Genomic DNA, 17942 nt, shown 5'->3' with positions numbered 1-17942 from the left:
TGTATTTACTTGTACTAATTATATGGTAAAGCTGCAGAAAGAGGAATTTGTGTCATTGCCATATGATAATGAAACACTCTTGACTCTTATTTGTATTCTTTAAGCCAAGCTTATTTTGCCTGTTGTGTCTCACTTTGTGTGCCAATGTCGAGGTTAAATTCAAAACATCTGACTTCCCTGCCTATAGTAGGGTGACACATGGGTTTGTTTGTTTTGGAACTGTTCATGAGGTTCTGTCATGTCTGCAGCTTCATACCGGGAATGAAAAATGTGTGCTTCTGACATTGGGTATATAGTGATAGCAAACGGAAGCACTCAAGTTCTTGAATGTGTATTAACAACCTTTTTGAATCCTAACCTGTTCTTATCAGATGTCGTGTATAGACATTTTATAAAGGAAGGTTGCCAATTTCTCCTGTCACCTCTGGAATTGCAGCAGGCATTGCGAACATACAACAGGCCAGGGACTATCCATGCTATAACATCTTCCTTGATGACGGTATCATTATTAGTTTTTAAGTGGTCACAGTTTTATTTTAGTACTTGTGGCTAGGTATTCAGATTAAAGTTAAAAATCTGAAAGAGCATTGTTTAGCCCAATTAATTAACTGTGTATAAATGAGTGGTAGGAATGGTTTACAAGCCCCCTAGCAGCACTAACATGGGAGAGAGTATTAATAAAGTTTTAGCAGAAGTAATTCAGTAATCATGGGAGATGTCAGTTTGCATATATATATACTAGGAGGTGGTGGGTGTATGTAGTGAGCTGCCAGAAGAGGTGGTTGAGGCAGGAACTATTGCAACGTTTAATAAACAGTTAGAAAGGTACGTGGATAGGACAGGTTTTGAGGGATATGGGGCAGACGCAGGCAAGTTGGACTAGTGTAGCTGGGGCATGTTGGCGGGTGTGGGCAAGTTGGGCCAAAGGTCCTGTTTCCACGCTCTATGACTCTAGGAAGATCAAATTATCATAAATAGAGAAAATTGATTCAGTGCAGTTTTTTGGGGGGAAGTGTGACATGCATCTGACTGGGGAACAGGCTATTTAAGGTATTTTCTGAAAGCCTAATTAGTGATCTCAAAATAAGGAAAACTCGAGGGAAAGGTGATTAGAATATGGAATAGAAACACCTTTGCATTTTGTTAAAGAACAGCACGTGTCAGTTGAAAGTTTTTTTGAAATTAAATAAAGGACAGGGGACAAATTAAAATTGGCAGCAGATTTGAAGAAATGTTTCAGGTGATAAAATGAATGTTCTTCAAAACATATGCATTCAACATAGAACAGTGCAGCATAGGAACAGGGCTCTCAGTGAACAATTGTTGTGCCAACATGAAGGCAAGACCAACACATCTCAGCTTGTACATTATCCATATCCCTCTATTTCCTGCATATTCATGTGCTTATCCAAAAATTGCTTAAGTGTCACCATTGTCTGTGCCTGCACCACTGTCCCTGGCAGCATGTTCCAGGCACTTACCACCCTCTGTGTGTGTTTGCACCTCTTACCATAAAGTTATGTGCTCTGGTATTCGATACTTCCATTCTTGGGGAAAGGGTTCTGACTCTATACCCTATCTATGTTGTATCACAGCCTGATTCGGCAATTTGAACGTCCTGGATTGAAGGAGGCTGCAGAAAGTGGTAGATATTGCCTGGTCCATCAGTGTACTGACATCCCCACCATTGAAGGGCTTGACGGAAAGCGGTGCCTCTGAAAGGCAGCTAATATCATCATAGACTCCCTGTTATGGTTTGGTTACATAATATTATTGATTATTAAAATATTGTAATACTGATTATTGTGTATTTGTACTAATTATATGGTAAAGCTGCAGAAAAAGGAATTTGTGTCATTGCCATATGATAATGAAACACCCTTGACTCTTGACTCTTATTTGTATTCTTTAAGCCAAGCTTATTTTGCCTGTTGTGTCTCACTTTGTGTGCCAATGTCGAGGTTAAATTCAAAACATCTGACTTCCCTGCCTATAGTAGGGTGACACATGGGTTTGTTTGTTTTGGAACTGTTCATGAGGTTCTGTCATGGCTGCAGCTTCATACTGGGAATGAAAAATGTGTGCTTCTGACATTGGGTATATAGTGAAAGCAAACGGAAGCACTCAAGTTCTTGAATGTGTATTAACAACCTTTTTGAATCCTAACCTGTTCTTATCAGATGTCGTGTATAGACATTTTATAAAGGAAGGTTGCCAATTTCTCCTGTCACCTCGAATTGCAGCAGGCATTGCGAACATACAACAGGCCAGGGACTATCCATGCTATAACATCTTCCTTGATGACGGTATCATTATTAGTTTTTAAGTGGTCACAGTTTTATTTTAGTACTTGTGGCTAGGTATTCAGATTAAAGTTAAAAATCTGAAAGAGCATTGTTTAGCCCAATTAATTAACTGTGTATAAATGAGTGGTAGGAATGGTTTACAAGCCCCCTAGCAGCACTAACATGGGAGAGAGTATTAATAAAGTTTTAGCAGAAGTAATTCAGTAATCACGGGAGATGTCAGTTTGCATATATATATACTAGGAGGTGGTGGGTGTATGTAGTGAGCTGCCAGAAGAGGTGGTTGAGGCAGGAACTATTGCAACGTTTAAGAAACAGTTAGAAAGGTACGTGGATAGGACAGGTTTTGAGGGATATGGGGCAGACGCAGGCAAGTTGGACTAGTGTAGCTGGGGCATGTTGGCGGGTGTGGGCAAGTTGGGCCAAAGGTCCTGTTTCCACGCTCTATGACTCTAGGAAGATCAAATTATCATAAATAGAGAAAATTGATTCAGTGCAGTTTTTTGGGGGGAAGTGTGACATGCATCTGACTGGGGAACAGGCTATTTAAGGTATTTTCTGAAAGCCTAATTAGTGATCTCAAAATAAGGAAAACTCGAGGGAAAGGTGATTAGAATATGGAATAGAAACACCTTTGCATTTTGTTAAAGAACAGCACATGTCAGTTGAAAGTTTTTTTGAATTTAAATAAAGGACAGGGGACAAATTAAAATTGGCAGCAGATTTGAAGAAATGTTTCAGGTGATAAAATGAATGTTCTTCAAAACATATGCATTCAACATAGAACAGTGCAGCATAGGAACAGGGCTCTCAGTGAACAATTGCTGTGGCAACATGAAGGCAAGACCAACATGTCTCAGCTTGTACATTATCCATATCCCTCTATTTCCTGCATATTCATGTGCTTATCCAAAAATTGCTTAAGTGTCACCATTGTCTGTGCCTGCACCACTGTCCCTGGCAGCATGTTCCAGGCACTTACCACCCTCTGTGTGTGTTTGCACCTCTTACCATAAAGTTATGTGCTCTGGTATTCGATACTTCCATTCTTGGGGAAAGGGTTCTGACTCTATACCCTATCTATGCCTCGTAATTTTATATACCGTTATTAGGTCTCCCCGCAAACTCCCGCATTCCAGAGAAACCAATCCAAGTATGTCCAAGTTTTCCCTGTAGCTAACACCCTCATATTCCAGGCATCATTCTGGTAAATCTCCAGTGCACCCTTTCCAAGGTGCATCAAACTAAAAATCCCAGCATATTGTTTTTTGTAATTCATCCTGATTCACTGAAATATAGTTCAAGAATATTTGAATTTTAAACAAAGGTTTGAAACATGGCTACTTTATTTAAAGTCATTAAGTAATCATAAAAACATGTGACAATACAAAACTGTACCCTGTAATATAAGTAAGTGGTATTAATGCCAAACTTAGTCATGGATGTTTAAAACTGTAAAGGAACAATAGTTTTGAAAATTAGACAATGTGTGTGAACTATACAAGTGTATGGCAATGAAGAAAAATGTTGGATGGAGGCATTGTAGTTATGGGCCTGTCCCACTTAGGCGACTGCAGGAGACTTTGCAGTCGCCACATGTTCGCCACATGTTCGCGGGTGGTTGCCAGGGAGTCGCCTTCATGGTCGTGAGGAGTTCCCGCATTCTAGGAACTAGCCGCGGCCTCATTATGGTTGCTGAGAATTTTTCAACATGTTAAAAAATTAACGGCGACTAGAATTAAGCCGCCATGGAGATAGCAAAAGTTCTCGAGTCATAGGTGGGTCACAAGGAGGTCCTAGTGGGTTGCCAGGAGGTGGCAGGTTCTCTTAGGTTCTCGTAGGTTCTAGCCGGTGCTGACCAGTGAATTACATTGGCTCATTGGGGGAAGAAAACGTAAGCAGTAGTTTTCAGAACCAATGATAACCGACCGGTAATGTTAAATGTCCGCCGAGCTTCACAGCCGTGTATCTCTGACTTCTTAAAAGTTCTCTGGCTTCTTAACAGTTGTCTCTACTCCTTCTCCCTCCTTCTTCCCCCCCCCCCCCCCTCCCTCTTTTAAAGGACTTACCGTACACTGTGCTAGCCATCTTGATTACAGCGCCAACCTTGGTTTTGCACCGTGTGAATTTCAGACAACTCTCCCCCCACTTGCCCTGGCCCCCGCCTTTGCGATGTGTTTGTGTGTGTGTGTTCCACTTTGACAGTCGCCGTTCCAGTTGCCGGTTTTTCAGGCGACTGCCAGCAACTTGACAGAAACACTTGAAAAATCGCCTAAGTGGGACAAGCCCATTAGTTTCACAGAGTTAGTAAGGAACAGCTGATTTGTATGAGCATGCGGTGACAATCACTTCTTGAGAACTTTATACTCTGATTTACTGTTCCCAGCTACAAGATTTACTCTGCCTGCCAATTGTCATGTGTACGTTCATTGTAAAGATCTTTATTTCTTAATCCCAGTTCTTGCAGCATATCCAGTGGAAACACCGGCATTGCTGTAGATTCCTGTATAAACTAAATGTCATATCAGTAGATTACACTGTTTCCTTTGTTTTGTCTTGTGACCAAACCAGCTAATGACCAAACCATTGTTATTCAAAGTCATTCCATTTGCGCACACACTAAGTTTTTGATGATCCCTCTTTCCGGAATCTTTCCAAAGCCTGTTGCAGGTCCATACAAGGAGCATTCACGTAAACTTGCTGTTTACAATGCTAATGACCTTAAAAAAAAGATTTGGATTCACATTTTCTGTCCTTAACAAACCTACACAGATGATATTTGTAATTAAGTCAGTATCTGATTAATTGAAATAAAACCAGGAAATACTCAACAGATCGGAAATTATCAAGATGTAACATTTCAGATTGATCTTGTATTTGAGCTCGTTATTTAAAATGTTTTTTATTAATGTTTTTTCCAGTTTTCTTCACTGTTTTCTCCCCACAGGCCATTATATATATTTTTTCCTGCGTTTTGCAGACCTAGTCGTATTTGTGTGCATTTTTTCCCTTGCAATAACCAGTCACTTAAACTGTTACTCCACTTGTTTTGTTGTTTCTCAGCATTACACCACTGCAGCCTGGTACTGTAACTTAGCATCAGGTTCTGCCTTCTGTTTCCTTAGACTGAAGCTTGTTGACAATACCTGTAGTACAGAAATATTTCTTTTTTTTTTAACTGTGTTTAACTTTAAGAAACGAATGTTCTCTTGCCATATCAGGTCATAAGTTTGTATGTTCTGGTTTTAGGTTTTAAGGGATGGCAATAAACTGGCTCAAATGGAAGAGGCACCATTGCTACCAGGAGAATCTATGAAAGATATGGGTATGTACAAACAATGCTGATGCATCAAATCTCTTCAACTTTTAAAACGCAGTTCTGAAGTAGAAAATTAACTGGTGTTACTATGATTAATTAAGTTTTTTTATTTTTAGATGAATATCAAAACAGATTCACAATGTTTAAAACTAGAAATAATTGTAATTTGGGGTTCTTCAACTTCTATGCCTTTCAGCACAGTATTCAAAAGTATTTTTGAATAAAATTTGACATTAGTTACTGTACCAGGAGATCAAGATTGATCATTTTAATAAACAGTTAGAAGTAAAGTATGGCTACAACCTTTCCAGAGATACAGCATGGAAACAGACCTTTCAGCCCACCGAGTCCCCACCAATCATTGATCACCTGTTCACACTAGTTCTAAGTTATCTCACTTTCTCATTCACTCCATACACATTAGGGACAATTTGCAGAAGAGCTGCTGAACATCACCTTTGAAACTTCTGGCCACATTCTGCAAGTTTTGGCCTGTTGTCATTGGAAATATTTCCATGGGTGTGTTTTGCTGGCTAATGGCAAATTCGTAATTTCAATTATTCTATCTTGAAAATGTTTTTTATTATTTGCAATGTTATGCTTGGCAGAGTGAAATGTAATTATGATTTTTTCAGTGATACAAATTAACCTGGGTTTCAGCAATTAAGTTACAGAGAAAGGTTGAACAAGTTAGGGCTTTATTCTTTGGAGCGCAGAAGGTTACGGGGGGACTTGATAGAGGTCTTTAAAATGATGAGAGGGATAGACAGAGTTGACGTGGATAAGCTTTTCCCACTGAGAGTAGGGAATTCAAACAAGGGGACATGACTTGAGAATTAAGGGACAGAAGTTTAGGGGTAACATGAGGGGGAACTTCTTTACTCAAAGAGTGGTGGCTGTGTGGAATGAGCTTCCAGTGAAGGTGGTGGAGGCAGGTTAGTTTTTATCATTTAAAAATAAATTGGATAGTTATATGGACGGGAAAGGAATGGAGGGTTATGGTCTGAGAGCAGGTATATGGGACTAGGGGAGAATACGTGTTCGGCACGGACTACAAGGGTCGAGATGGCCTGTTTCCGTGCTGTAATTGTTATATGGTTATAACACTCCCAATTATCTTATCTTCACAGCCAAAGATGTTACTTATATCTGCCCCTTTATTGGCACTGTGAGAGGAACATTGACTGTTACAAACTACAGACTGTACTTCAAAAGCTTAGAACGGGTAATTATAAAAATGTATTTGTGCCGTGTTGGACAATTGTAACAAGATACTAAAAATCAAAACTGGATGGAAAGCTCAATGTTGAAAAAAAACATTTAGTGAGTTTTAATTTTTTTTTAACTGGGCTCTAATATATGCAGACATTAACTGGCAAGAGTAATCTAGAAAGAATATACCAGATCTCAACTTTTAGGTATTTTCAACTTTGGTTAGCCTTCTATTATTGCCTTATCTCCAAACTGGGTTAAACTGGTTAAGGGCCTTCACCATTTTGCAGCTGCTTCCTTTAGTTTTGTGGTTTTCCTCCTCCAAGCACAATCATGGTATTGATATGCAAAAGTTAAAATTTCAAGTAATATGCAGGCAAAGATCCAAATGGCCAAATTCCAAACCCATCTTGTGAGTATGAATCATGCAGTTTTCTTGTGTGATAATCCTCTGTATATTATCTGAAAATTCTGCCTTTTCTCTATAATTTATTACCTTTTTGTCTTAAATTTACTCTCATATTGAAGCCCAGTACTTGCGGCACCTTTTGTTATGTATAACGAGTATCCTTAATATCTAGGTCCAGATGTGCAGCCTTTCTATCAATCATTTCTTCCATTCTAATAATATGAAACTCTCATTATGGCCTTAGTCAAAGATTGTACAGAACATCACATTATAGGTGTGGGAAGTTACTGAGTGCAGAATATAGCTCTCAGCATTGTAGCACATCAGTTCCTAAACAAACTCCAATGTCCTCTATGGGGTGGAGATGAATTGAACAGTACCCTAACTTATAGAAAGACCATTCAGGAGCATGATAACGGAGGGGAAGAAGCTGTTCCTAAGTCTGGTGGTATGTGCTTTCATGCCTCCGTTCCTTCTGCCTGATGGGAGCAGGCAGAGGAAATAATGATCGTGCTGGGACAAGCCTTTGATTTTGTTGGCTGCTTTTCCGCAGCAGCATGAAGTGTAGATGGAGTCAACAGTAGGAAGTCGGGTTTGTGTGATGCACTGGGCTACATCTGCAACTCTCTGCAATGTCTTACAGTCTTGGGTTGAGCTGTTCCCAAACCAAGCTGTGATGCTCCCAAACCAAGCTTTGTATGGTGCATCTAGAAGTCACTAGAGATATGCCAAATTTCCTCAGGAAGTAGAGTGTTGGTGTTCCTTCTTGTCGCAGCAATGTGGTTGGTGTGTGGCACGTCATAGGTAATATTAAGGCCAAGGAACCTGAAGCTCACTCTCTTTGGGCCCCATATCTGAGGTACGATGTGCTGGAGAGGGTCCAGGAGGTTTACGAGAATGATCCCGGGGATGATTGGGTTAATGTACGATGAGTGTTTGACAGCACTGGGGCTGTACTCGCTGGAGTTTAGAAGGATAATAATAATAGTAAATAATGTATTTGTATAGCACGTTTAAAAACAACTCGCATTGACCAAAGTGCTTTACATCAGTGCAGGTACTAATTTGATACATACAATGGTAGACAGACCTAACAATACGTACATAGATAAACTGAGGGGCTCAAAAATGCTAGGGAGTAGAAATAGGTTTTGAGTCGTGACTTAAAGGAGTCGATGATAGGGGCAGTTCTGATGAGGAGCGGGATGCTATTCCACAGTTTAGGTGCTGCAACCGCAAAAGCGCGGTCACCCCGAGCTTAAACCTAGACCACGGGATAGTCAGTAGCCCCAAGTCGGCTGACCTGAGAGACCTGGAGGTAGAATGGTGGGTTAGAAGATTTTTGATATTAGTGGGGGCAAGCCCGTTAAGGGCTATGTAAACAAATAAGAGGAGCTTGAAGTTGATTCTGGACCGTACTGGGAGCCAGTGGAGAGAGGCCAGCATTGGGGTGATGCGGTCCCTTTTACGGGTACCCGTCAGAAGTCTTGCTGCGGTGTTTTGGACCAATTGCAGACGGGACAGGGATGATTGGCTGATGCCAGTGTATAGGGCGTTGAAGTAGTCAAGGCCGGAAAAGATGAATGCGTGTATGATTTTTTCAAGGTCATCGAATTTGAGGAATGATTTGATTTTAGCTATTGTTGTACGAAGCTGGAATTGACTTGCTTGTCAAACTTCAATGCGGAGCCAAATATCACACCAAGGTTTTTGACGAGGGGTTTGACTAAGGCTTCCAAGGCTGTTTGTTTTGATGGAGTCGGAGGGGCCGAGTAGGATGACCTCAGACTTGCTCTTGTTAAGTTGGAGGAAGTTCTGAGCCATCCAGCATTTTAAATCATCAAGGCAGTGTATGAGGCTGTTTAAGTTAGACCGGTTGTTGGGTTTCAAGGGGGTAATAGAGCTGTGTATCATCTGCATAGCAGTGGAAAGAAATGCCATGCCTTTGAATGACTTGGAGGAGCATGTAGAGAGAGAGGAGAATGGGGCCTAGGATGGAGCCTTGTAGAACCCCGCAGAAAAGGCTGGGGAAGACGAAGAATTGCCTATGTTGGTAGAGAAACTCATGTTTTTTAGGTAGGAAACAAACCAGCTCAGGGCAATGCCATCAACACCAATCCCGTACTGGAAACGGTCAATTAGGATGTATCAAACGCTGCGCTGAGGTCGAGAAGGGGCAGGATAGCACAGTCGCCGGAGTCGATGGCGAGAAAGAAGTTGGTGGATCTCATTGAAACTTACAGAATAGTGAAAGGCCTGGAAAGAGTGGATGTGGAGAGGATGTTTCCACTGGTGGGAAGTTCTAGAACCAGAGGGCATAGCCTCAGAATAAAAGGACATATCTTTAGAAAGGAGACAAGGAGAAATTTATTTGGTCAGAGGGTGGTGAATCTGTGGAATTCATTGCTGCAGACGACGGTGCAGGCCAAGTCATCGGGTACTTTTCAGGCGGTGATTGACAGATTTTTGATTAGCAAGGGTGCCGTTATGGGGAGAAGGCAGGAGAATGAGTTTGACAAGGAAAGATAGATCAGCTATTATTGAATGGCAGAGTAGCGGAATGACCTAATTCTGTTCCCATGACTTATGAACTTGCGAGTTATCATGTTAAAGCTGATCAAAACATCGATCAGAGCTCACTTAATTTTTTGTACACTTCTATGGCCATGCTACAGGAATGATGTGGTGACATTGTGGATGATCAGCCATGATCACATTGAATGGCGGTGCTGGCTTGAAGGGCCGAATGGCCTACTCCTGCACCTATTGCCTATTGTCTATTAGAAAAAATGCAGAATAGATTCACCAGGATGTTGCTTGGAATAGCAGGCTTTAGTTAGGAGAGATTGGACAGACTGTTTGTTCCCACTGGAGCTTTGGTGCCTGACAGATGACCTTGGAGGTTAATAAGATTATGAGGGTCCTAAATTGGGTAGATTTTTATTTTCCCATGGTAGTGGAGTCTAAAACTGGAGGGCATAAGTTTAAGGTAAAAGGAAATTTAAGGGACCTCTGAGGACATTTTTCCACAGAGTGCGGTAAATATTTGGAGTGAGCTGCCAGGGGAGGTGGTAGAGGCAGACACAATTACAAAATGAAAAAGGCATTTGGACAAGTGAATGGATAAGACAGGAGGAGTAGAGGAATACTGGCTTAATGCAGACAAATGGGATCAGCACAAATGGGCACCACAGTCTGCATGATGGGCTGGGCTAGAGGACCAGTTACTGTGCTCTAATACTGTATGATTAGCAAATCCTCAGAATTTCATGGCTTCCACTTTATGACATCTGTGTTTTCACCCATAATCTTCCATAATTCTCTTCAGAGCCGTCCCTTTAGATTAGAAATTTGAATTGTCATTCTGCTTTTTAATAAACGTGAAAAAGGAGAACAAGCATTCATATATCATTGGGGAATTGTTGGAGTATATAATTAAGGATCTCAAACAGGTGTTATGGATTTGTAAAGGAAAGCTGACGCCTCATTAGCTGGAATGATCTTTTTTGAAGAGATGACAGCAATACGGATTGATAATTATATAGGTCTCCACAAGGTGATCAGTACATTAATTCATACTTTGTATGATACTTGGCGAGAACTAAAACATGGAATTGAAGGCTAATTATAGGGCTTGTTAGACAATTCACTGAATGACATGTTTGAGTAAGGATAATTGGTGGTCTCCAACTGGCTGAATAGTTTAGTTTAGCGATACAGCGCGGAAACAGGCCCTTCGGCCCCCTGAGTCCGTGCTGACTAGCGATCCCTGCACAATAACACTATCCTACACACTAGGGACAATTTACAATTTTACCAAGTCAATCAACCTACAAACTTGTTCGTCTTTGGAGTGAAGGAGGAAACTGGAGCTTCTGGTGAAAACCCATGCAGGTCACAGGGTGAACGTACAAACTCCATACGAACCCTGGTGTCTGGTGCTGTAAGGCAGCAATTCTACCACTGCGCCACTATGCCGAATGCAAAGTGTCTTTTTTCAGGCCTTTACATTTGCTGCATTTAAAAATGAATTGGCAGATAGTATAGAAATTAATGTATCTTGCTAATGATCATGTTTTGTGTAGGAAGATATATCTACGTTTTCTCTTATGTGGTATTCTCCTCTTGAAGTTGAAATCTCTTTCATCGCGAGACATTAGTTTCATATCATTTTCGTAGGACCCACCTTTTATTCTTGATGTTCCTCTGGGTGTGATCAGTCGTGTTGAAAAGATTGGTGGAGCATCCAGCCGAGGGGAGAACTCTTATGGTCTTGAAATCTTCAGCAAGGTTGGTGCTTGTGTTAACAATGTTGATTTGTTTACTGTTTTTTGGTCTTGTCATATGTATACTGTTTCTATTTGTGGGCAGTGGGAATAACATTAGTTAGATTAGAGGAAAATAATTACCTGTGTGGAGTGGGCTGCTGCACTGCAAAATCGCTTCAAGGTATGCCTAATTTGAAGAAGTTCTTCTCTCTCCGAGAGTTCTGCAGCATCCTCTCTCGCTGCACCCCCTCCTGCTCACCGGCTCTATGACCACGTTGAATGTATAGAAGGAGTTGGAATGAACACCCCAACATTAGAGTTCTCTGCAGGGTCACTTTGGGAACACGTTGCAATTTGGAGTGGGTGTTTATTCTAAATAATAACCTGTGAAATGACAATATAAAACTATCCTGAAAAGGTGATTCATATATTTCAGTTGCACTTTTTTGTGGCATTAGATAACAGGTGAGCAAAGTAACTTCATTAATCTTGTGAGATTAAATAAGTGAGAATAATTCATGCTTTACTAAAGAACAGAATAATGATAAAGACAAGGTAGACAAAAAATGCTGGAGAAACTCAGCAGGTGACCCAGCATCTATGGAGCAAAGGAAGTAGGTGACGTTTCGGGTTGAGACCCTTCTTCAGACTGATGTGGAGGGAGGGGGATGGGAAGAAGAAAGGAAGAGGTGGAGACAGTGGGCTGTGGGAGAGCTGGGAAGGGGAGGGAAAAGAAGGAGAAAGCAGGAATTACCTGAAATTGGAGAAGTCAATGTTCATACCGCTGGGGTGTAAATTACCCAAGCAAAATATGAGGTGCTGCTTCTCCAATTTACGGCGGAGAATAGTTTAGTCTGGCCACGGAGGAGGCCCAGGACAGAAAGGTCGGATTCGGAATGGGAGGGGGAAGTTGAAGTGCTGAGCCACCGGGAGATCAGGTTGGTTATTGCAAACCGAGCGGAGGTGTTGGGCGAAGCGATCGCCAAGCCTATGCTTGGTCTTACCAATGTAGATCAGCTAACACCTCGAGCAGCGGATGCAGGTTAACCTCTGCCGCACCCAGAAAGACTCCTTGGGTCCTTGGATGGAGTCAAGGGGGGAGGTAAAGTGACAAGTGTAGCGGTTGCAAGGGAAAGTGCCAGGAGAGGGGGTGGTTTGGGTGGGAAGGGACGAATTGACCAGGGAGTTATGGAGGGAACGGCCTCTGCAGAAAGCCAAATGGGGAGGAGATGGGAAGATGTGGCCAGTGGTGGGATCCCGTTGGAGGTGGCGAAAATGTCGGAGGATTATTTGTTGTATGTGACGGCTGGTAGGGTGGAAGGTGAGGACAAGGGGAACTGCCCTTGTTACGAGTGGGAGGATGGGGAGCAAGAGCATAGTCAGTGGTATAGAAGAGACCCTGGTGAGAGCCTCATCTATAGTAGAAGAGCGGAACCCCCATTCCCTAAAGAATGAGGAAAGCTCCGATGGCCTGGTTTAGAACACCTCATCCTGGGTGCAGATGCGGCGTAGACAGAGGAATTGGGAGTAGGGGATGAAGTCCGTTCAGGAAGCGGGGTGGGAAGTAGTGTAGTCCAGATGGCCATGGGTCATGGTGGCCAAATGAGAAATAATACTTTCCTTCAAAAACAAATGTGCAGGCATTGGTTAAATTGTCCCTTGACCTGTTCTGCCATTCAGTTAGATAATGAAAGGGCTGATCTTAGCCTGAACTCCACTGTCAATAGACAATAGGTGCAGAAGTAAGCCATTCGGCCCTTCGAGCCGTTCAATGTGATCTTGGCTAATCATCCCCAATCAGTACCCCATTTCTGCCTTCTCCCCATATCCCCTGACTCTGTTATCTTTAAGAGCCCTATCTAGCTCTCTCTTGAAAATATCCAAAGAACCTGCCTCCACCGCCCTCTGAGGCAGAGAATTCCACAGACTCACTACTCTCTTTGTGAAAAAGTGTTTCCTCATCTCCGTTCTAAATGGCTTATCCCTTATTCTTAAACAGTGGTCCCTGGTTCTGGACTCCCCCAACATCGGGAACATGTTTCCTGCCTCTAGCGTGTCCAAACCCTTAATAATCTTATATAACCTCAATAGGCCCGACTTTGGGTGGACAAGAGGATGGGGACTGGACTTTGTGCCTTCCCCCACAGTGGGAATCACTGTGGGGGGATGTTTTATGTTTGGTGTTGAATTTCTTCATGAATACTATGTTGTATTTTTATTAGTGTGCTGCAAGGACATCTGAATTTCCCCGGAATAAGGGGATTAATAAAGTCTAATCTAATCTAATCTAATCTATGTTTCAAGATTTTATAAGATACCCTCTCATCCTTCTAAACTCCAGAGTATACAAGCCCAGCCACTACATTCTCTCAGCATATGACAGTCCCGCCATCCCGGGATTTAACCTTGTAAACATAGGCTGTACTTCTTCAATAGCAATAATGTCCTTCCTCAAATTAGCAGACCAAAACTGCTGTCTGATCACCAAAAGCAATGCCTCATCTATCAACTATATGTATATCAGGATGTGGAATGAACACCCCAACTGTGTTTATGACCCAGAGCTGGATATAGCACAAACAACCAGTTGTACACTACTGCCACAATGTAGCAATGTTACAACATTTTGAGATTTTTAAAATCAAGTCTGTAATTTATCTCATCAGATAAAGCATAAAAAGAAGTTTAATGTGACACCTAATTCACTTTCATATCTTTAGTATTAAAAAGGTTATGGACAGTTTCATACTCGGAAATTAGCACCTTGTTCCCTATTGCTTTTCCATTGACTTAACACAAAAGCTGTGATCGAGGACAGTCAAAAGCCCATAACTTTCTTAAAAATTAAGAGAATTGAAAGAAATTGTCAGTTATTGTAGATTGAAGCATTCTGAAACAAATATGAAACAATCTTACTTAGATGACTTGAAATTAAAGCATATAATTAGTTAGTTACCTAATTGTAGCTAATTACAAAATTCAATTACTAGATCTAAACATCTATCAATTTCTTAAGAATAGATTAACATTTTTAAATAGCCTAAGTGTCCAAATAACATTCACACAAGAATTCACAATTATAATTCATAATTGTTAAATCTCATTGTCATGGATTTATAGGCCAAATTGAAGGAATTTAATGTTTAATACCTTTAAATTAATGACCATTTAAATCATCTTGCGAGTGGGGTTTTCTGGAACGCGATAATTTGGAATGTTGCGGTTGCAGTGAATTTAAACCCATATCGGCAGCAAAAATACTGCCGGTTCGTATGGGGGAAAAAAATCACGGTTTCGCAACTTAAAATGTGAATTAAAGGCATCTTAAGGAGCATTTTTACACATAAAATAAACGGCTTTCGTTTACCTGTCCCGTACCTGAAATCCGTCCCCGTTGTCGGCGTTGACGGCTTTAGAAGCTGATTTTAAAATTACTCCAGCACTGAACTTGTCAGGCAATTTAAAAACAAAAATACACAGAACGCCCGTCGGAACGATTCTTCAGCAAAAGCTTGCACTCCAACCAAATATATTCCAGGACAAGGTAGGAAAAAAACGCGTTTTAACCCCGCCCTCCCCTCCCCCCCTCAAAGGCGCCAAAACCGCGCACACGGCCAGTGGCAGAATTGCAGCGCCGCTGAAGGTACGTATTGTAACATACAATACAATGTACACATTAGGAAAGTTTAAACCATGGGACGAGACCATAAGTGGTTACAAAGACTATTCACTGCTAAAAAGTAACGCAAGGTATAGTGGCTGAGGTAAGTTACCATGATTAACGTAGAATTATTCTTTCGACATAACTGGTTTTACTGAAATATATCTATTACATAGATTCAATTCTATTCTAGCATTTACAATGTTTATTGAATTTGTAGATCCGTAAAAGTTAATTAAAATCATTTGGCGCCTTCTGCAAGATTTATGTTAATTTTCTGATATTTCAAAAACATCAATCTCGATTGTCGAGATATTACCGCCTCCTCTTCAATTAACTGCATGAGCAAAGTATTACTTTCCATGAACCTTATAAAGGTAAATGACTGTACAACAACACTGTATAGTTTTAATCTCTGTAAGAAATTACAATTTTGAAGGACAGGTAATAATATTGTCAGTTTAATGATCCCTCTTTCCAATTGCAGGATATTAGGACCATCCGTTTTGCTCATAAACAAGAAGGTCACACCAGACGATCCATTTTTGAGAACTTAATGAAATATGCATTTCCCACATCTAATAACTTGGTATTTTTGCATATTTAATTACTGGTATTCTTAGCATGCCTTTAAAATGTGGTATATATGATCTGATGAAAAGAAGACATTGTTATAAAGTAGTTTTTGATTTGCACCTACATTTTTGAATTATCTGTTAAGTAATGATTATTTTAATAAATTTAAATGACTATATTTAGGACCAATGTCAATTTAATGTTCTACTGACTGGTCCCCTTGTTCCAGAAAAAAAATACTAAGTGTAAAGTTCTCTTTGAGAACATGTTGCAAATTGGACCGTGTGTATGCAATTTGTGAAATAAGCAAAAAATGACAATATACAAACTATGCTGAAAAGGTGATTCATATATTTGGACAGTCTGAAGAAGGCTCTTGTCCCGAAGTGTCACCTATTTCTTTTCTCCAGAGATGCTGCCTGACCCGCTGAGTTACTCCAGCATTTCTCTTCAAATATTTGGGTTACTCTTTTTTGTAGAATTAGATTACAGTCGACCAAGCAACTTCATTAATCTTGGTAAATAAATGAGAATGATTAATGCTTTACTAAAGGACAGAATAATGATAAAGACTAGGTTGCCATAAGAGAAATAGTACTTTCCTTCAAAAACACATGTGCAAGCATTGGCTGAATTGTCCCTTGACCCTGTTCTGCCATTCAGTCAGATAAAGAAAGGGCTGATCTTAGCCTGAGCTCTACTGTCCTGTCTGATCACCAAAAGCATTGACTCTTGTATTGACCACAATCTTTCTATCTAGACTTTGAATGTATTAAGTTCGCTTCTATGTCGCAAAAGGATATAGAATGACAAAGATTCACGACCTTCCGAGAAAAATTGTTTCTCGTCTCTTATTCTTAAACTATGCTGCCTCGTTCCAGATTTCTGTACAGGAGGAAGCATCCACTGTAATGTCACTTTTATGCAAACCATTAAGACTTACTTTTTTTACGGTGCAAGCTCTGAAACCTTTGTATGGTGAGTTTGGGATCTCAAACCGCAAAAATGGCAATACCAGTCAGATTATAAAGGCTGGCTATATGGAGAAATTGAAAAATATACAGTTGCTGATGTTCCGAAAAAGGTTGACTTTGAATGAAGGGTGCTGCACATGGAATGGAACTTAAAATAATGTTAATGCTGAAAATAAACCAGAGGTGCAGGTTGTGGAAATCTTAAATACTGCCAATAAAAAATCTTGGAAATACAAAGTGGGCCAGGCCTCATCTGTGGGAAGAGAAGCAGAATTAATGTTTCAGGTCAGAAAAATACCTGAAATGTTGATTCCTCTTTTCCCACGAATGAGACCTGAACTGCTGAATATTTCCTGCATTTTTCATGTTTATTTTAATTCTGTACCCACTGTATGAATGTTTGGCCTCCCAGCAGGAGCTGTTGAGGTGCTTATAATCCATGAGGACTCTTCTCATTTAATATTGCAGGACAATGAAACATGACTGGACAACACAAACATTGTAATTTGTAGTCCAATAACATTTTAACTGTTTAGTTATTGTTGCCTGTTGCTTTAACATGATGGTATTCTTCAATAAATTTTTTTTTCCAGACATTATTTGCATATGACTACAAGGAAATATTTCCGGAGAATGGCTGGAAGGTTTATGACCCAATTACAGAGTATAAGCGAATGGTAAAGTCATTGTGTGGTATATTTATTTTCTCAATGTGTTTGCATGTTAGAATATTTGGGACCTTTTGAACCTGGATCAAAATATGCGTGTATCTGTGTCTTGTGTATCTCTTCAAAGTTCTTTGCTTCATCTTCATTAACTGAGTCGGTTTAATTAATGGTGTGAATGGGGTCCACTTTAGTCTTCATCTAAAGTGTCCACAAAAATCTATACGTAAATGTTTTTTCAGTTCTGGAAGTGTTTACATTACCGGAATATACTTGAGTAGTGCTATTTCCGTATGTTTAAAGTTATTTAGCTTTTTTTGGCATCTGCTGGTATTTAATGTAATGTAACAAGAGTGGAAATTAAGACAATAAGCTAAACATCCCACATAATTCAACCGTAATTGATATCTAACGTAATATCTAATACATGCAGATGATTCCAGCTTAATGAGTTAAAATAAAATGAATTCCTACTGAATGACTACCATTATATCTGCCATGGTTTACTGTGTGTCCTGGCATCGCTTATTTGTAGAAACACTGGACATAGTG

General features: G+C 40.4%; 1 protein-coding gene across 1 annotated transcript in view; it reads left to right on the top strand.

Moving 5' to 3' along the window:
- Window positions 1–17942, top strand: part of mtmr2 (myotubularin related protein 2) — a 50870-nt gene that overhangs the window by 14916 nt on the left and 18012 nt on the right. Inside the window, exons 3-7 of the mRNA XM_055637324.1 lie at window positions 5556–5631; window positions 6756–6850; window positions 11426–11536; window positions 15663–15764; window positions 17319–17402. Coding sequence (XP_055493299.1) covers window positions 5556–5631; window positions 6756–6850; window positions 11426–11536; window positions 15663–15764; window positions 17319–17402 — 468 coding nt within the window. The remainder of the gene's footprint in view (window positions 1–5555; window positions 5632–6755; window positions 6851–11425; window positions 11537–15662; window positions 15765–17318; window positions 17403–17942) is intronic.

Source organism: Leucoraja erinacea, chromosome 6 (genome assembly GCF_028641065.1).
Source record: "Leucoraja erinacea ecotype New England chromosome 6, Leri_hhj_1, whole genome shotgun sequence".
NCBI classification, from domain to species: Eukaryota; Metazoa; Chordata; class Chondrichthyes; order Rajiformes; family Rajidae; genus Leucoraja; species Leucoraja erinaceus.
The sequence above is the reverse complement of the archived record's forward strand: the minus strand, read 5'-3'. Positions and strand labels throughout refer to the sequence as shown.